This window comes from Lampetra planeri, chromosome 4 (genome assembly GCF_965212315.1).
Source record: "Lampetra planeri chromosome 4, kcLamPlan1.2.h2, whole genome shotgun sequence".
Taxonomy (NCBI): Eukaryota; Metazoa; Chordata; class Hyperoartia; order Petromyzontiformes; family Petromyzontidae; genus Lampetra; species Lampetra planeri.
In genome coordinates this window covers 10857746-10876559 of record NC_136110.1, presented here as the reverse complement: position 1 = coordinate 10876559, position 18814 = coordinate 10857746, and the positions used below count along the sequence as shown (strand labels likewise).

General features: G+C 50.3%; 1 protein-coding gene across 1 annotated transcript in view; it reads right to left on the bottom strand.

Moving 5' to 3' along the window:
* Nucleotides 1-18814, bottom strand: part of BIN3 (bridging integrator 3) — a 169558-nt gene that overhangs the window by 19718 nt on the left and 131026 nt on the right. Inside the window, exon 8 of the mRNA XM_078593240.1 lies at nt 16020-16154. Coding sequence (XP_078449366.1) covers nt 16020-16154 — 135 coding nt within the window. The remainder of the gene's footprint in view (nt 1-16019; nt 16155-18814) is intronic.

Sequence of the window (18814 nt, the reverse complement as noted above, 5' to 3'; positions counted from 1 at the left end):
TGACTTAACCACTTCAATTCCATACACCCAGCCTTCAAATTCACCATGGAGGTGGAAAAAGATGGCAAGTTACCATTCTTTGCTGTTTTAATCGAAACGAGACCAGATGGCTCAATGGGACACTCTCTAAAGGAAAGCCACCCACACGAATGCCTACCTAAAACCTGACTCCCACCACCATCCATCCCAGAAGAATTCCCTCATCAAAACTCGACACCATGATCACCTAGCCAGTGAACTGGAACATGTACACCAAGCTCTCAAGATGAATGGATATTCAGACTACACAATCCGTAAAGCTATCACCCCAACCGTTGGGAAAGAACCATCTGAGGACCCAATCAAAACCATCACCTTGCCATACATAGCAGGGGTCACTAAAAATATCTCCAAAATCATGAGCAAACACAACATACAGGTTCGATTGAATACAGTACATAAAATTCGTGATCTGATCCCATCTGTGAAGGATGTGATCCCTGACATGCAATACCCCGGGCGTCTACAAACTAAGCTGTGTCTGCGGCAGTAGTTACATTGGGGAAACTAAGCGACATGTCACGGACCGTGTTTGTGAACATAAGGCAGATCTGAAACACGGTAGGACCAATACCTCGGCCGTGGACTTCATTGTTTTAATGCGGTGGGTTCCCACGAAATGTATTTCTCCAAGACGAAGGTACTTTGCAAATGCACTGGCTACCAACGAAGATTCGTTCATGAAGCCATCCTTATTTATAGACACAGACACAATTTCAACTGAGAAGATGGGTATAAACTGAGCAATCATTGGAAGGACGTTATTAACCAGTTCATATCAAAACTGGCTGTGATGTTTCCGCACTGTGGTCTTGGACCCCGCTCTCTGATCTCACATTAACATGATCATCTCTCACATTAACATAGCCACTTCCGCGCCCTCGTCGTGGAGGTCACCATCAGATCTTACATTGACACGCTAATTTCTCACATTAACATCACTAGCACCGCCCACTTCATTTATGACCCTTGGGCTACACCCATTTTAAACCCTTAAAACAGTCTGCCTCAGCAGCTTTCCTCTTTTCTCCTGATGACGATCGCTTGTGTTGTGATCAAAACGTCGTAGTTTTTTGTTATTTTTTTTCAACCTATCTACGTGACTTTACCAAAAGACCCAAAGAATATTGTCAACACATGCCTGGAATCTTCTCCAGGTGGTCTCTAGAGCCACAATTCTCGTGTTCACATTTTTTTGAGCGACCTGGCCACAAATGATAGCTCCACGGAATGGCTCATCATGTAGAAATTTCTAGCAGCCAAATACTCTTAAACGCATGTTGATTCTAAATGTGGAGGGAAAAACTGGAGGACCCGGAGAAAAATCCACACAACCACGGGGAGAGAGACATGCAAACTCCAAATATACAGGCGTAAGCTGGGACGAATCCACGACCTCCTGTATACCAGGTGAGGAGGTTAACATCTCGTCACCACATGCCCACCTACCATGGTCTCCCCAGTGCTGCTATCTGTACATTGCATCATATATTCTTTTATGGCTGAGTCAACTTAAGGAAGCCCATGAAAAGTGTAGATACCACATGCCACTAATGCGTTCTATGGATGGGTATCGATCTCAGGCAGCTAGGATTGTAGTGTTATGTGCTAACCACTGCACCACCACAACACTGCCTTCTGCCGCACACACAAAGACCCCATTAACAAACTGTTGGAGCAATTGCTGTTAGTAAGCACCTATGAAGGCGAGCACAGCACACGAAGAAGTGGCGTGGTAAACACCAGGCCTGGCTGCATTTTTCTCTGCAATGCTGTTGTTTACACACCACGCCAGGTACTCGTTTAAGGCTGAGTCGACCTTGGGCAGGTCCAGAACTGGTTCAGATATTCGTCAATTAGCCAGTAAAGAAGCTCGGGTCGCCGTGTTCATAGCGTCTGCTTTTATCGTATTACAGCGCAGTGCATAAAAAAACTATGGCACTGATCCCCAAAATGACAAACATTTTCTGTATAGCCTTAAAATACTGTCGGGACAAGTGCTGTTAGCGAGTAGCACCTATGAAGGCCGCCACGGCACAGAAACACACAACCACACACACATATGTAACATACGTGTACGATACATACAAGAATATCCAACTAGGCACATATAAATGAGTGGGAGTTCAACAGCACAGTTGGTTACAGTTGTGTTCTAGGTACTCGTGTTTACGTATTGCGACGGGTACACTTTTGGCAAAGTTAACCGAGGCGAGGCCCAAGCCAGGCATCAACACCGACAGCCACTTCTTTGGCACATCTGCACAAACTCAGTGTCTCCCTGGGTCCAGGATGCCCGAGCGGGTGCGTTCATCTCCACTGACAGCCCTGTGCCAGCACTGCTCATAATTCCGTGTTCACATTCGTGGGGCCCATTCCTCCAGAGGGCACCGCTCCTGGCTCCGCGCACGGTGCTGCTCATGTTAGTGGTCCAGGTGGGACGATGGGCTCGGCTGATCCCCAGATTGTGATGATCGGCCATCCAATTGATAATCGAGACACTGCTGGATGAGGTCAATCTACGAGAACGATTGTCTGTGCTGGTTTTACACCACAGTGAAACAAGCACACTGCTGCTTCCCAAACGAATACTCACACGCACGCGCAAAGACAAAGCTCCCCCATATAACCTTGACAGACTGGAGGGACAAGTGCTGTTAGCGAGTACCTATGAAGGGCAGCGGTAGTATAGCGTGATTTGCGTGCTGCTCTACAAACCCGGCGACCCGAGTTCAATTCCCAGTCACAATTATCTGAATCGGTCATGGGTCTCCCCCAGGTCGACTCAGCCTCAAATGAGTACCTGGTGCGATGTGTAAACATCGCCACTAGGGAGACAGAGACGGCTGGAGGTGATGCTGGTCACCCACCCCCTCATGCGCCGTGTTGGCTTTCATAGGTGCTCGCGCGCATGCACTCACACTCATACATACACATAAGTGCACACAGACACGTGCACACGCCATGCACGTAAAAAAGCGGCTTCTCTCAGCGAGTCCACTTTAAACAAACAAAATGCTGCGGAGCCGCTAATCAATCCTTCTTCACTTAATTCGGGGCCCGTTTCACGCCACTTGTAGGTGAAATCGCAGCAGGTGGCACACACAAAGCAAGGTGCGCGCAGGGGTCGCGGTGTATTTAGAGAACTAATTAAGCAGTGCATTAACGCACATGATTGCTAACCCCCCCTCCACACGTTCTCGCTTTTGTGCGTGGCCTAATGCCCGAGGCCGGAGCCACCTCGTGTACGTCAGCGCCTCCAAGCTACACGACAACCCCCCCCCCCCACTCCCCACCACCGCACGCAATCAGTGCACGGGGCACGTGTCAAGAGACCGGCAGAGGCGATTCACGTCAACTCTCTCGATCGAGAGTGACGCGGCTTCCACATTAGGGTGGCTCGCTAACAGCACTTGTCCCAGCGGTCGGGTGTGTGCGGCACCGACGGTCGACACTGTTGGGCCCCGGCTGCAGTGTTACATCCGAACGGCCATCATCGCTTGGCGCGGAGCCGAGAGCTGCCAAGTCAACAACAAGGAGATGGCCGAGCTCCGCCGGTGGTGGCCACGATGGCGCATCGAGTGCGGGCAGCGTGTGGGCCGAGTGTTCGTTTGGCGAGGAGAAGACGCTTCCTCTCTTTCGTACCCTCAAGCACGGGCTGCGACGCCCCAATTAATGGCGCGCACGTGAAAAGCATTCAAATTTACCCTTCTTTCAAAAACAGCCAAATAATAATAAAGAGTCAAGTTCAGCGGGTTCAAACTTCGTGCATTCGAAAATCTAAATGCCTTTCCGGTAATTTGCAGTCGGCTTTCGCATGACTCTTGCACGTTAGAGGTTCAGGCAAAAAGCACTCACCGGTGCATTTGATCATTGCCATTTACAGGTACATGAAGAGTGGAGTGTTCTCCGCTGAGTGCAAGGGAGTTGCTGATTAAATGTTGTCCCCTACCCCCTTGTGACACATAAAAGAAGCCTCCATTTAAAAAGCTATTTGGTGATATTTAATTGCATTATCAAAACAATCATTGATCCGAGAAAATACAAATGTTCAAATCTCTTAAATCCTAGGGGCTGGCTACAGGGCTGTGTATCAAAATTTGTCATCGTCAGCCATGTTCTATCCACTGATGGACAAAGGCCTGCGCATGCCATTGCAATCCCTCACTGTTGCCCGATGTCATAATACACAGTTCCTGCACGTACGTGTATGCATGTTGAACTTCTTTCGCACCGTACGTAGCCAACCGTGCTGATCGGAGATGCGGGGGAAGGACAAGAAACTAAACACTAAAATCAGTTCTAAATAAAAAGAAAGTTTTCATTCTAGATTTAAAAGTGCGTATCTCCGGTGGCTTGCGAAAATCGGAAAGGCGTTGCAGACAGCCGCAGAAGCGCGTTTGAAAGCGAGCGATGCAGTCACCGTCTTTGTTCGATGGTTAGCCAAAAGCTACTGTTGCGAGGATGACTGGACTTCGTGTGACGGCTTATGCTCCTTGAGCTCATTGCGGAAGCGAGATGTATCGTCATCTCTAAGATGGTCATCCTCTTGACAAGTTCCCTGTCTTGGTTGCCATTAATTTATCAGTCTTGCCCATGGGGAATCAACCCTTTTGCAATGATTAACATTCACGATCATGCCTCGTTCGTTTTTTGCTATCTGATCGATTTGTTATTCTTGCTGTCTTTGAATATATTTTCCAGTATGCATCTATCCAACTGTTTTAATTTGAAGCTTTCATGACTGCAGGAATCCATACTCTTTGGTTCTATCGGTAAAGTCACGTAGGTATAAAATAAACCTTTTAAACCTTTTAAAGCAGTCTGCATCAGCAGCAGACCGTGCTTTCCCACCTGATGACGGACGCTTGTGTTGCGCCCGAAACGTCGTGATTTATTTTATTTTATACCTACATGACTTTACCGAAAGAACCAAAGAGTATTCAACTGTTGTTCTGATATCTTTGTGAGTGTGCATGCTTCCAATCCATGGCTTAGCAGGTGATGTTCTCCACGACATCTGTGAAAAAGAGCTTTGTATCTCATCAGATTACTCCGGTCTCGAAGATTCTGATTCTGATATGCAATGATTGGAAACTTTCCTAATTATGCACAGGTTCAGTCGTGCAAAAGCACTCCAACCTGACCTCGCTCTCCATCTATGTCACGTAATCTTGACTCTGGTCCACCTTCAATAACCTCCCTAATATATACAGTACGTACAATTATATTCTTTACGCGCTGAACTCCGTAGTCTAACAAGGGTACGACTCATCTTCCTGGTTCTTCCGGTAAAGTCACGTGACTTTACCGAAAGAACCAAGAAGATTAATCCCTGCAGTCACGAAAGCTTTAAATCGAAGGGTACGACTCCCACCGTGCATTTCCCATTTCACGTAGCTAGCACCATACGGCCCTCGCCCAGTGAAGAGAATTGAAAGGATTTCAGTGCGGCTTTTGCAGTGTGCCTCAAGATCATGCGGCTGTGACTCCTTTTTCTCCTTACGAACAACTCCCACCGAAGGATTGTAACCGTATTGTGGTGGTGGGGTTTGTGTGTTCCAATGACGCTCAGAGCTATGTCGCCTGGAGTCTTGTACTCCTAGTAGGGTCTTCCTTGTTGAGCAGGTCTTGGGGGAGGTTCCAAACAAATAACAGTCTAAAACAAAGACCCTCATGAATGGTTAAAAAAATACAAAAATCAGAGAACCTCGCCCGGACAAGGGATACCGGGATACACCGCTAGAGCCAGGCCTGGGGGTGGTGTTCACCGGCAAGTGCCCGGGGTGACCCACGTCACCCGGTTGGGCCCAGCCTGTAATGGCTACGTGGCACCATCCTGTGGGCCCACCATCCACAGGACGAAGGGTGAGGGACGGGTGAGATGCCAGTATGGCAGGGAGAGGGATGGTCTCAGACGGACGAGACATTGGCGATGGACACTAGCTATTGGGACATGGAACGGCATGTCACTGGGGGGGGGGGGGTGAAGGAGCCAGAGCTGGCGGTGAAAGTTGAAAGGTACAAACTAGATATAATTTTACTGGAGCAGTTACATCTGATGACGAAAGCTTGTGTTGCTTCCGAGACGTCGTGATTTAATGTAGCTATTTTCATTATTATTATTTTATTATTATTATTTATATTTTTTACCTATGTGACTTTACCGAAAAGATCTAAGATTATGAATCTTTGCAGTCACGAAAGCTTCAAATCTAGAATTAGATATAGCCAGTCTCACCTCCACACACAGCACTGCCACTGGAACTAAGCTTCTCCATCGGGGGTGGTCTATTTCCTATTCCAGAGTAATTCCTGGTGAGAGGCCCCGGGCGGGTGACGGGATACTCACAAGCCCCCGGCTGGGTGCTGTTCAGTTGGAGTTTGTCCCAGTGGATGACAGGGTCGCCTTAATGAAACTTCAGGTCTCAGAAAAATAAACTCTGACTGTTGTCTGTGCTTATGCACCAAACAGCAGTTCAGAGTATTCGGCCTTCTTGGAGACGGTGGGTGCAGTGCTCGACAGAGTGCCGCCGACCGACTCCACAGTCTGACTGGGCGACTTCAATGCCCACGTGGGAAATGATGGAGGTACTTGGGGAGGCGTGATCGGGAGGAATGCCCCCCCTGATCTGAACCCGAACGGTGAGATATTATTGGAATCTTGCGACAGTCACGGAATGTCAATAACGAACACCGTGTTCGAAGACAAAGATGCTCATACGTGTACTTGGTACCAGAACACCTTGGGCCGAAGGTCAATGATTGACTTTATAGTTGTATCATCGGACTTAAGGCCAGATGTTCTGGACAATAGGGTGAAGAGAGGGACAGAGCTGTCAACTGATAACCATATGGTGGTAAGTTGGATCCGACCCTCGGGGCACTGACCAGATAGACGTGGAAGCCCAAAGTGATAGTGCGGGTATTCTGGAAATGTCTGGCAGAAGACCGAGTGCAGAAATACTTCAACTCACACCTCCGGAAAACCTCTTGCACTCCAGGGGAGGTTGTGGACATTGAGTCTGAGTGGACGATGTTCAGGACCTCAATTATGGATGCAACTGCAAAACGCAGTTAGTGCTTGCCATAGCGGCAACCTTAGGACCCGCTGGTGGACACCGGTGGTGAGGGAAGCTGTCAAGTTGAAGAAGGCGGCTTTCTGAAGCTGTCAAGTTGAAAGAAGGCGGCTTTCTGAGCTATGCTCAGAAAAAGTTATCCCGACTCGATTGAGAGGTACCAGCTTGCCAAGAGGGCAGCAGTTGCAGCAGTCGCTGAAGTGAAAGCCCGGGTGTGGGAGGAGTTTGGAGAGGCTATGGAGAGGGACTAACGGGCAGTCTCAAAGATGTTCTGGCAAAGCATCCGACGCCTTAGCAGGGGTCAACAGGATGTGGCCCAGGCTGTTTTCAGTACGGGCGGTGTAACATTGAACTCAACTAAGGAGATGGTCGAGAGGTGAGAGGAACACTTTGAGGAGCTCCTCATCCTGGTGGACATGCCCTCCTCTCAGGAGGGAGCCCTGGAAATAGCTGGGGGAGTCTGATCCATCAAAGCTGCTGAAGTCGCTCCGACGGTCGAGGGCCTTCGTAGCGGCAAAGCTGAAGGGGTGGACAAGATTCGCCCAGAGTCATTGAAAGCGCTGGACAGTGTAGGAGTGTCGTAGTTAACACACCTCTTCAATGTTGCATGGAAGGCGGGTACAGTGCCTCTGGATTGGCAAACAGGAGGCGTGGTTCCCATTTTTTAAAAAGGGGACCAGAGGGTGTGCTTCAACTACAGAGGAATCACACTCCTCAGTGTCTCAGGTAAAGCTGATGCCACAGTGCTAGAGAGGAGGCTCTGCCCGGTCGTCGAGCCGCAGATTCAGGAGGAACGATGTGGTCGTGGAACAATGGACCAGCCCTTTTCCCTCTCACAGATATTTGAGGGGTCATGGGAGTATGCTTCTCCCGTCTACCTTTGTTTTGTAGACTTGGAGAAGGCATATGACCGTGCTCCCTACAATGTCTTGTGGGAGGTGCTGCGGAAGTATGATGCTTTTGTGCTGTATCCGGTCCCTGTATTCCCAAAGTGAGAGCTTTGCCTGTATTCTTGGTGTTAAATCAAAGTCGTTCATGGTGGGTGCATCTTATCTCCACTCCCGTTGTGATTTTATGGACAGGATATGAAGCTGCAGCCGAGGTACAAAGAGTATCCAATATGGGGGCATGGAGGTGACGTCGCTGCTTTTTGCAGATGACATTGTCCTTTCCTCTTTGCCTCATCAGTCTGTTATCTCCAGCATGCACTCCCGGGAGATGGTCGATTGTTCTCTCCAGGTGAGGGCGGAACAGCTGCCCTTAGTGGAGGAGTTTAAGTTCCTCGGGGTCTCTTTCAAGAGTGATGGTAAGTGGCAGCGGGAGATCGGCCGGGGGATTGGTGCGGCGTCCACGGTGTTGCGGGCACTGCACCATTCCGTGGTAGTGAAGCGGGAGCTGAGTTCTCGAACAAAGTTCTCGGTTTACAGGTAGATCTACATTCCCACCCTCACCTATGGTCATGAGCTTTGGGTAATGACCGAAAGGATGAGATCGCCGGTACAAGGAGCCAAAATGAGGTTTTTCCGCAGGGTTGCCGGGCTCACTTTCTGTGATCGGGTGAGGAGCTCCGTAATCCGGGAAAGCCTCAGAATCAAGCCGCTGCTCCTCCGGATCAAGAGGAGCCAGTTGAGGTGGTTCGGGCACCTGGTAAGGATGCCCCCCAATAGACTCCCCCTGGAAACTCTACCGGGTACGTCTCACTGGGCGAAGACCCCGGGGCCAGCCCAGTACACGCTGGCGGGACTATGTCACTCAGCTGGCCTGGGAACACCTGGGAATTTCCCGGGAAGAGATAGATTCTGTCGCAAGGGAAAGGGAGGTCTGGACCACCCTCCTCGATATGCTGACGCCGCGACTCTCACCAGGACAAGCGGACTGAGAAACGAACGAATGAACCCTTAAAACTGTCAGGCAGCATGTGATACATATGTAATAAAAGACTCGGACGCTTCTCTCTGTCCTGTGTCCTTTATTTGGGTTCGATCTCTTTTCCCTCACGGCACTCCCCTATATACTCTCTGCTCTGCAACCCAAGGCTGCTGTTGCTCACGTAGCCTAACTCCCTCCTAGCAGACCCGTTGCTGTCTCGTCACGCAGACCCCTGCTGCCCAACTCCTCCCTTGCAGACCCGCTGCTCTCTGCAGCCTCCTCGCTGCTCCTGCTGCCCAGGGGTCGGTCACCGTTGGCTGACGGTGCCGATCCTCGTGGCCCGGGTGTGTGGCGATCTCGCCACTCTCTCTCTCACCCTTCGCCCTGCGTGGCCTCACACTTTCCCAGTCTCCGATCACTCCCCACTGCTTCCGGTTACCCCCCTTATAGACCTCTACCCTCTCCCCCACGTGACGTAACTCCTCCCCCCCATGACGTCACTTCCGGGAGGTCGTTTACGCCCGCATTACACCACCCTCCCCCGTAGAGAAAATCCAGCCGACCTCGGCTGAACACAACTCCAATAAGCAATGCGAGCGAACACGACCGAATACGAAAAAGGACACAGAACACACCATAATATACCGAAAGAACAAGAACACAACACAATAATTAACTAAATGTGAGGGATTTCGAGCGGGTGCGGGTTGCCGGGCCGTCCCGGACGGTCGGTGGCCCTCCCGCCGAGCGGGAACGTGGCAGGGTTTTAAGAGCGACAGGCTGAAGTTTGTCTGTCGCTATTGGAGGCCTAGCAACGTCCCGGTCCCCTATTCTCGAAGGCGCAGCATCAGAGGCGTCCCGCAATCGTGTCCGCGGCGTGGTTGGAAGGGCTGCGGGCCTCAAAGGTTCCGCAGCCGTGGTAGGCGCACCCCGAGCTGAGTCTTCTTTCCCCTGCCGCGTCACGGCCGGCTCGTCTGTGCTGGCGAATCCTTTCTTGGAGCGGCCGCTGTCGAGGCCTCCTGCTGGGGCGGACCCGGGAAGCGGGCCCAGCAGTCCCTGGCATAATGGCCCTTACGCCCGCAGCGGAAACAGTCGATGTTGTTGCGCCTTGCTGCGGGCGCCCCGTCCCGACGCGGCCGTGTCGGCGGCGCAGCCCGCGGCCCCGGCCACGGAGCAGCGGCAGCCGACAGCTCCTGCGGGCTCCTGTCGTCCGGCACATAAACTGCCTTCTTGGGGTCCCAACCCACGGCTCCCCCTTCGACGATGGGCCCCCCCGTCCACGCCGTAACTTGCTTCCACCGGCGCAGGTTGAACTGGGCGTCCAGACACTTAGCCGCAGCCCGGGATGTGAGCTTCTCGTGACCGCACACCGGCATGGGAATGCCGAGATCCCGGGACAACTCCAGCATCTTCCCCAGGATGAGAGGTTCCAACAGGTCAGGCTCCATCTCCGGGTATGCGGCCATTGCCAGCTCCAGTACCGCGCCCCTATACGCCACCGGAGACTCCTCGGGTGCGCGTTGTCGTTGCACAAACCGGCGATGAGCATCATCCGGCGGCTCGTAAGCGTCTGCCATTTCGTCGAACACACCACGCAATGTTTTCTTCTTCGCGGCTTTTATAGAGCGAAAGAATCTAACGGACTCGTCATCAAGGAGAGTCGGAAGAACGTCTAATGCCTCGGCGTCAGTCCACCTCGCCGAGCGTACCGCTGCCAAAAATCTGCAGGCGAACGCACTCCAATCGCCCCCGATGGAGAATTCCTTGACAGTCGTTAGGTGACGACTGCGACTCCTTGGCGCGCTCCCTCCAGCCGCTGACTCATCCGGTGGCATGTTCAACATGGCGTCGCAGCGTGGTGTCGACAAGATGGCGGCCTTCCGTCGCGGAGGGCCCAAAATGGCGGCTTCCCGCCTTTCGTCGTGCGCCACGCCCAAGATGGCGTTTTCGTGCCGCGTGGCTGATGGCGTCGACATCGAAGACAACCCGGGCTCCTGCGGACCACCAACATCTCCTTCCGACGCCGCCCTCGGCGTGACAAGCTCACACAACTGTGCAAGTACGTTCTTGAGAGTTTCAAGTTGCTCCGCCATCTGACTCCATCTTAAATCCGCGTCCTTTGGTGCAGACTGGTCCGCCGACGCGGCGACATCTTGGACCCCCGGACCTGCACTCGTCCCAGCACGGATCTCCTCCTCTGCCGGAGTCGGGTCCACCGCAGGAGGAAGGTCATCGTCGTCGGAAGATGAAGCCGATGCCGGAGACGGAATATTCTTTTTTCTCAGTTGTTTAGCCATGCCGTTACACTTTTGACACCAGTGTAATAAAAGACTCGGACGCTTCTCTCTGTCCTGTGTCCTTTATTTGGGTTCGATCTCTTTTCCCTCACGGCACTCCCCTATATACTCTCTGCTCTGCAGCCCAAGGCTGCTGTCGCTCACGCAGCCCAACTCCCTCCTAGCAGACCTGCTGCTGTCTCGTCGCGCAGACCCCTGCTGCCCAACTCCTCCCTTGCAGACCCGCTGCTCTCTGCAGCCTCCTCGCTGCTCCTGCTGCCCGGGGGTCGGTCACCGTTGGCCGACGGTGCCGATCCTCGTGGCCCGGGTGTGTGGCGATCTCGCCACTCTCTCTCTCACCCTTCGCCCTGCGTGGCCTCACACTTTCCCAGTCTCCGATCACTCCCCACTGCTTCCGGTTACCCCCCTTATAGACCTCTACCCTCTCCCCCACGTGACGTAACTCCTCCCCCCCATGACGTCACTTCCGGGAGGTCGTTTACGCCCGCATTACACATAGTCTAGACAAAGCAGCTATTTGTTTTTTTTTGGGTGTGACTTCCCTCAAGGCAGCAGTTAGGCTAGGGATAAGTAACTCATCATATTAAAATGAGCCATGAGAACCAAGACAAACTTGTGGTTATAATTTTCAGAATTTAAATTGGTATAATTTCATAGAAACAACAACGAAGATGACAAACAATTGGCGAAAATAAAAAGCACGCAAGCATTTTCCTACGTGTATTAAGGCAGCAATAATTAAAACGGAGCACCTGCAGTTTTTAAAATGCCCCCCACCCCCAGCCTCTGTTCTGCCATCGGAAATAAATGGGTACAACACAGTTGGTCAGTTCGGCAGTTGGCAGGCCACGTGGAGTGGGGGTTTACACGCAACTGTTCTAATACGTCTGGCTAGCTCAGACAATTCTAGATTTTAAGCTTTCGTGACTGCAAGTATTCATATTCTTAGGATTTTTCGGTAAAGTCACGTAGGTAAAAAAATTAAATTAATACAAGTAAAATAAAATAAAAAATAAAATAAACATATTTTCATTTTACTTTTATTAATTTTTATTTAAATTTTTTACCTACGTGACTTTACCGAAAAAACCTAAGAATAGCTCAGACAAATTCGGCGAAATAACCCTCCAGATGGGGGCCTCTATGGAGTCCCCTCGAGTCCGGGGCACTTCCAACAGCAGTAGCAGTGGGCAAGCAATTGCAGGGCTGCATCTTTAGTACCTTTAACCTGAAGCTAAGTTCGTGTTCTCATAGCCTGGAGCAGCTGATTTAAATGGTATCATGAAAACAAGGAAGTATTATCACTCCTTAATATTCAAGGCCACCACAGAAGCGACGATTTGCTTCTCGTCTATTTTGCTTGACTATTGTAACTCATAAGTCCTAGTTCAGAAAAAATGAGACATCCAATGGAGTATAAATTGTGTTTGTAAAGTAACCACGCATAACTGCGTTGGGAATGGATGTACAAGTGACATCAGGTCAAGGGGGAGTGGGTGAAGGATGATCAGAGAATTTGGAAGGTGAGAATAGGTTTTCCCCTTCTTTTGTATATACAGGTGGCAGGAGAATTATATGCGTGGTGCAATGTTGCAGTGACAAGGGAGAAAATTGAAAAAATTCCATCACAGGTAACCCTCATCTATTAACACGTCAACTATTAAGTCACAACCAACCGTTCATAATTTTTTACTATCGTGGTATATGCTGTTCAAAAAACAAAACCCCACGGCTTCGATAAGCCATGAAGCTACGACTGTTCACAACATATATTTTCCTTTTATTTTCAAAGCTGCTTCACCATTTCCACTCCAGGATTTAGTGCGAATAGATGAGGTTTGTCTTTTAACAGTAGAATAGGATCAGGATGAAGGACAGGAAACAAGCGAGTCTCACGTGGAAGAAAAGAGGGCGGTCTTATCATGAGACCTCCTTTGCCAGTACCAAAATATAAGAATCGGTTTTTCCCCTTTTTTTCTGGCAACAAAACTGACACCTTTTCACAAGGAATCATGTCTGCATTAACCACAATACTTGTGGTCAGAATGCAAACAAAACACACACTGATAATATATGCATTGTCCTTGAAACTGATTGGTCCACACCAGAGACAGCTTTCTTTTGAGCCTCGTCTCAAACGGTGCTAGACCAGAGGACGCCAAAAGGCGTACAGCTCAAAGACAATGCACTATCAAAGTAATGAGAGCTCGGAGTGAGCATCTACATCATGAGACCTCCTTTGAATCTAACCTAACTATTAACTTTATTTTTAATTTCAGCAGGTAAGGCCCACTGAGCTATATAGCTGTTTTTCAGAAGTGACCTGGCCACAAATGATAGCTCAACAAAGTGGCTTATCAAGGGGAAATGTGTAGCAGCCAAATACTCTCAAGGCATGTTTCTACATGTGGAGGGAAAAATCTAAGGATCTGGAGAAAAATGCACCTCTGATTAACCAAAGCAAGGCGTTGCATTCTGGGAATTATTTGCTACTGCCACTCCTTTTCCAGAAATAAGGGTGTTCCCTGTTTGCTATGATTCAGTCCGAAAAATGCAAACTATTGCGGTTTCAAAGATCTCCCGTATAGCCTTAACAGCCTGTTGGGGCAAATGCTGTTCGCGAGCACATATGAAGGCTGGCATGGGAAACATAATGGGGTGGGTGGCCAGCACCACACCTGGTCACCTTTGTCTCCTGAGTGGCGATGTTAACACACTTAACCAGTTACTCGTTTGAGGCTGAGTCGACCGAGGTGAGGCCCAGGACCGGTTCTGATAATCGTCGTTGGTGTGGGCCGTGAACGGGAATTGAACTCGGGTCACGGGGTTCGTAGTACAGCGTGCTGAGCACTGCGCCACCGCTCCCCACTCTACACCCAAACACACACGCATATACTCACCGAATTAAATCAGTGCAGTGTGTGCAAGTTCCGTGCATGTGCAAGAGCACAACCATGCGTATATTTAATTATTGAGTTTAACAGCAACAAATAGAAGCTGAATGTCAGGCCAACACTGTGGCGATAATACTGTCGACGTTGGGAGAAATGACCGGCTAAGTCAACACCATGTGACATCACAACCTGCCTTGTAACCACAAGCATTTTATCGAGTGTGCCACCCTACTAACAGATATCTCGTCATTCTAATTGTGCAATATGCAATGATCCACTTGCTGGATGCACGCCTCCCCTCATGCCGTATGGGTGGCAGGGGTGAATTGACCATACTTCACCACGATGGTCAGTATGGGTGAACAGTGAAGATAGGGAGCATAGATGTGAAAGCGTACGAGTACAATACGACACTGGATTTTGATGCACTGCCCTCTGCTGCCAATAAAATTGCCTGACACCTGTTATACATGCCGTTCACCCATCCGAGCCCTATCCAGGCTCAAAAGCAGCTTAGTTTATGATATCTGATTAGATTGATATCTGATTAGAGGGTATTCAAGGCGATTTTACGGGTAGGAACCCACTGGTTCCACCAGCCCACAGGGGATTATTGTGTCCATCCGTCCGTCGTGCAGGGAGGGGCTGGGTGGGGAGGGAGGGGCTGGGTGGGAAGGGGAGGGTGGGGAGGGGCTGGGTGGGAAGGGGAGGGTGGGGAGGGGCTGGGAGGGGAGGGTGGGGCTAGGTGGGGAGTGTGGGGAGGGGCTGGGTGGGGAGGGGCTGGGTGGGGAGGGTGGGGAGGGACTGGGTGGGGAGGGGCTGGTCACCCCGTGGTGCCCTTATAAAACCTACTCACGCCGGCTTGTGCCCGCCCTCACAGTCGGCCATATTTGCGGAATACACCACGCCGCCGTTGACCCTGGCCATTGACCGAGCAACCCAACGTTCCTACCAGCTCCCTCCGCAGGAATGTGTTATTCTTGGCTATAATAATCCTGATGAGAATGACACTATTCCATGAGCATGCAAATGGGTACTATATGACATGGGTGCTTTAACATCTTCCTAAAGGACACACACATTTTTTCTGTGATAACATCTATACTTCTGATTAGAACGGCGTAGCCACCCTCGTTCAGTGTGGGTTGAAGACGAGAGAGACGATAATTGTGAACGACACCGTGCCTCCTTAAAATAAACGAGCCGCTTTGCTTATCAATCTCCCTGGGGGCTCTGTGAAGACCTTTCTTGCGGAGTTTTTGCCCTTTTCCACAGGCATGGCAACGAGGGGCAGTTCCATTTGTTGCAAGGTTGCATCATGATAACCACTCAAGACAATGGGTGCAATGCACGATATGTGCAGATTCTGCAGTTCAACGGATAATAATAGTAATAATACGAATTCAAAGTCATATGTCAATCTGCTGGTAAATGAAGGCCTCCCCAACGTGAATGGGTCATGGAGTACGTTCGACTATACTTCACCATAAACGTCAGTGCGGGTTGGTGACTGGACGGGTTCAGATTTCACTCACAACTGATGTGAGCCGTGGTCAGGAATCCAACTCACATTCTGGGTTCGTAACGCATATCGTAAGTCACAGCGCCACCACTCCACTCCCCCACATTGGAGGATAAGTGTTACCCTGCTCCAACAGGCGTGGGAGAGCGTTCAACTCCGATTAGCACGGTTGGCTACGTACGGTGCGAAAGACGTTCAGACGTACATACGTACGACTCCCGTCGATTACTGAACGAATCGGATAACCTCGGCTGAACTCACGACCTTCCGACCGTGATCCCAGTTGCGCTGAGCACAGTGCGTGGGCCTCTGGGCATACCTGTGAGCGCACGAGCGCCTCAAAGCTGGGCTGAAAGTACTCCGCTCGGCTCGTGTAGAGCTGAGGCATCTCCTCCAGCAGGGCCTTGTTCCTCTGTTCGAACTCATCGCGCACGGGCTTCAGCTCCTCACGCGACTGTGTGCAGACATGGAAAGACAAAGATCCCCCACAGAGCCTTAACAGACTGTTGGGGGAAAGTGCTGTGAGCGAGCACCTATGTGTGTACACATGCAAATACAAAGATCCCCTGCAGAGCCTTCACAGACTGTTGGGGGCAAGTGCTGTCAGCGAGCACCTATGAAGATTGGTACCACACACCAGGGGGTGGGTGGTCAGCAGCACGTCCGGCCGTCTTTGTCACTCCAGTGGTGATGTTTACACACCACACCAGGTACTCATTTGAGGCTGAGTCGTCCTAGGGGAGGCCCAGGACCGATTCGAATAATCGTCACTGGTGATGTTGGCCGTGAGCAGGAATTGAAGTCGGGTCACCAGGTTTGTAGCGCAATGCGCTAACCGCTACACGAATGCTCCCCATTAACAAGACACACAGATGAAGATGCCTTCATGGAGCCTTTCTCTCCATTGCTCAACCACTTAGCCCTTCAACACTGGCTGTTTTGCAGAGCCAAACCAGAACCAATCGTGTGAAACTAAGGCATCACAAGAAATCTGAATCCGGCCTCGAGCCAAACAGGGAGACTCGACTTTTCCATTGCGTGCGACATCAGCGACACTGCTCGGGGTTCTGCGGTGTAACAATTAAAAACAACCTGGTGACTTCTAAGCCATGCCAGGCTGGGCCCTGCACGGCTCGGTTGCACAGCGGTAAAGAGGTGAAGGTGGCCAGAAACAAAGAGGGAGCCACGTGATGGACAGTTAATGGGAGTTGATATGCTACGTACATTTTTCTTTCAAGTATAAAAATTATTAAAGTGTTTGTGTGCATTATTCCCAACACAGGGCACCAAACTCTCCATAGCATGACGATTACCACAGTCTTGGATTCGTCTCACCCACAACTGTGGTCTTGTGACAGATGGACTCTGTGATAACGGAAGGACAGGTGCAAATTTGAGCTGTGTGACGAGTCTGTTTTGCCCTGCTGAGTACAGATGAAAGGAGTCGAGTATTGTTAGTGAGCACCTATTAAGGCACGTTATGTGGTGAGCACTGTGTCAGGCTCCCTTGGGTTCTCCAGTGAAGATGCCGACACACTGCACTTGGTGCTTCTTCGAGGCTGTGCTGAAATTTGAAGTTCCAGCCTTTATCGATTATTCTATAGATTATTGTTCTGATTAATCAATTTAATTCATAGTCTTTCGCGACTAATTGGCTGCGTCGAGTGGTGGCGGGTTTAACGACACATTTATATTTACGTGAGCTAACCAAAAAAAACCTCTATTACCGATTATACAATGACTGCATATTGATAAATGGCTATTTTAAGTATCTTATTTAAAACGTACAGAAAACATTCTCAATTGTATTACCAAGCGTGATTATTAGCGTCATGTCACGAAAATAAGTGTCCATTTGGTACTCTTACAGTGCACTCCATCACTCCATGTCAGAGAGAATGGCCCACAGAATATGATATCAGAGCTACTTCTGACAAGCAAATCGTGTAACATCCACACAAGAGTGCTGCACTTTCCATGCTTCCTGCTGCATTCAATTAAATGTTTATTTGTCACACGAAAAGTCCCGCGGGGTAGCCAGTTACCCAGCTATAGTTTGCAAAGGAAGATCCGTGGTGCATCAGCAGAGAACACGAACAACAACGACATCAGAATAATCCGTACGGAGGAACCGGCAACATCAGAACAGAGCAAGCCAGAGGGTATAGGTAAAAATATTACGTGTAAAGTACAAACATTCACAATATTAACAAAATAAACAGGAATTTTGGGATTACTCATTCCATGGCAGTCAAAAAAAAATCAGCTTTTTTCATGAAGTCACATGTGGCCATCAACTTAACCCAGACTGATAAATTGTGACTGAAACTGGGAATCAAACCTAGGAACCTCAATGGTGCCGGTTCAGTGCCCCTGACCCCTGAACTAACAAGCCACCTTGGTTGTTCAGCAAACACACGTTTACACATGTGCAGCGAGTCCAACTGAGTCACAGACGTTATCTTGGGAGCAACACAATTTATTCACACAACAGCACCAACATAATACAACCTACGCGCGGGTCTCGAACGCCCATCTAACCACGCTACGGCAGAACTAGACACGGTTCGCTATCCCGGTCCGGACCACGAACTGGGTCCCGGACCGCGTGTCTAGAGGCTTCTTCTCCCCGACATGGATCTTCGTAACGCCGACCTCGGGCCCCTTCTCAAATGTTCCCGAGAGCTCTCCGGGACCACGTGACTGTCCCTCGGCCCCCGTCCACCGGTGGCCCCCCTCCAGCATCGTCCGGTAACGTGACAACAGGTCAGCCAGTGTCATGCCCCAGAATAACCCTGGCTGGCTGACGTTCACTCTCGCTCCCTCAATGGGAGCCGGCACCGCACACTGCTCGCGGTGCCTCCGCGCTAACCAGCGCTCACCCAAAACCACCGCTAGGGTTGGTACTGCAGCCCGCAACCCGGGCTGCCCGCAATGACAACATTACCGGCCGTGACTTCGCAAATCCCGGCACCACACAGTGACAAGTACAGTCACTACACATGTATGATGTGCACACACACACACACAGATATTCTCAATTAAATGGAAAAAATATATAATGAAAAAGGAAACTCAGTGCCCTCTCTACTGAGTCTGGTGGGTAACTGCAGG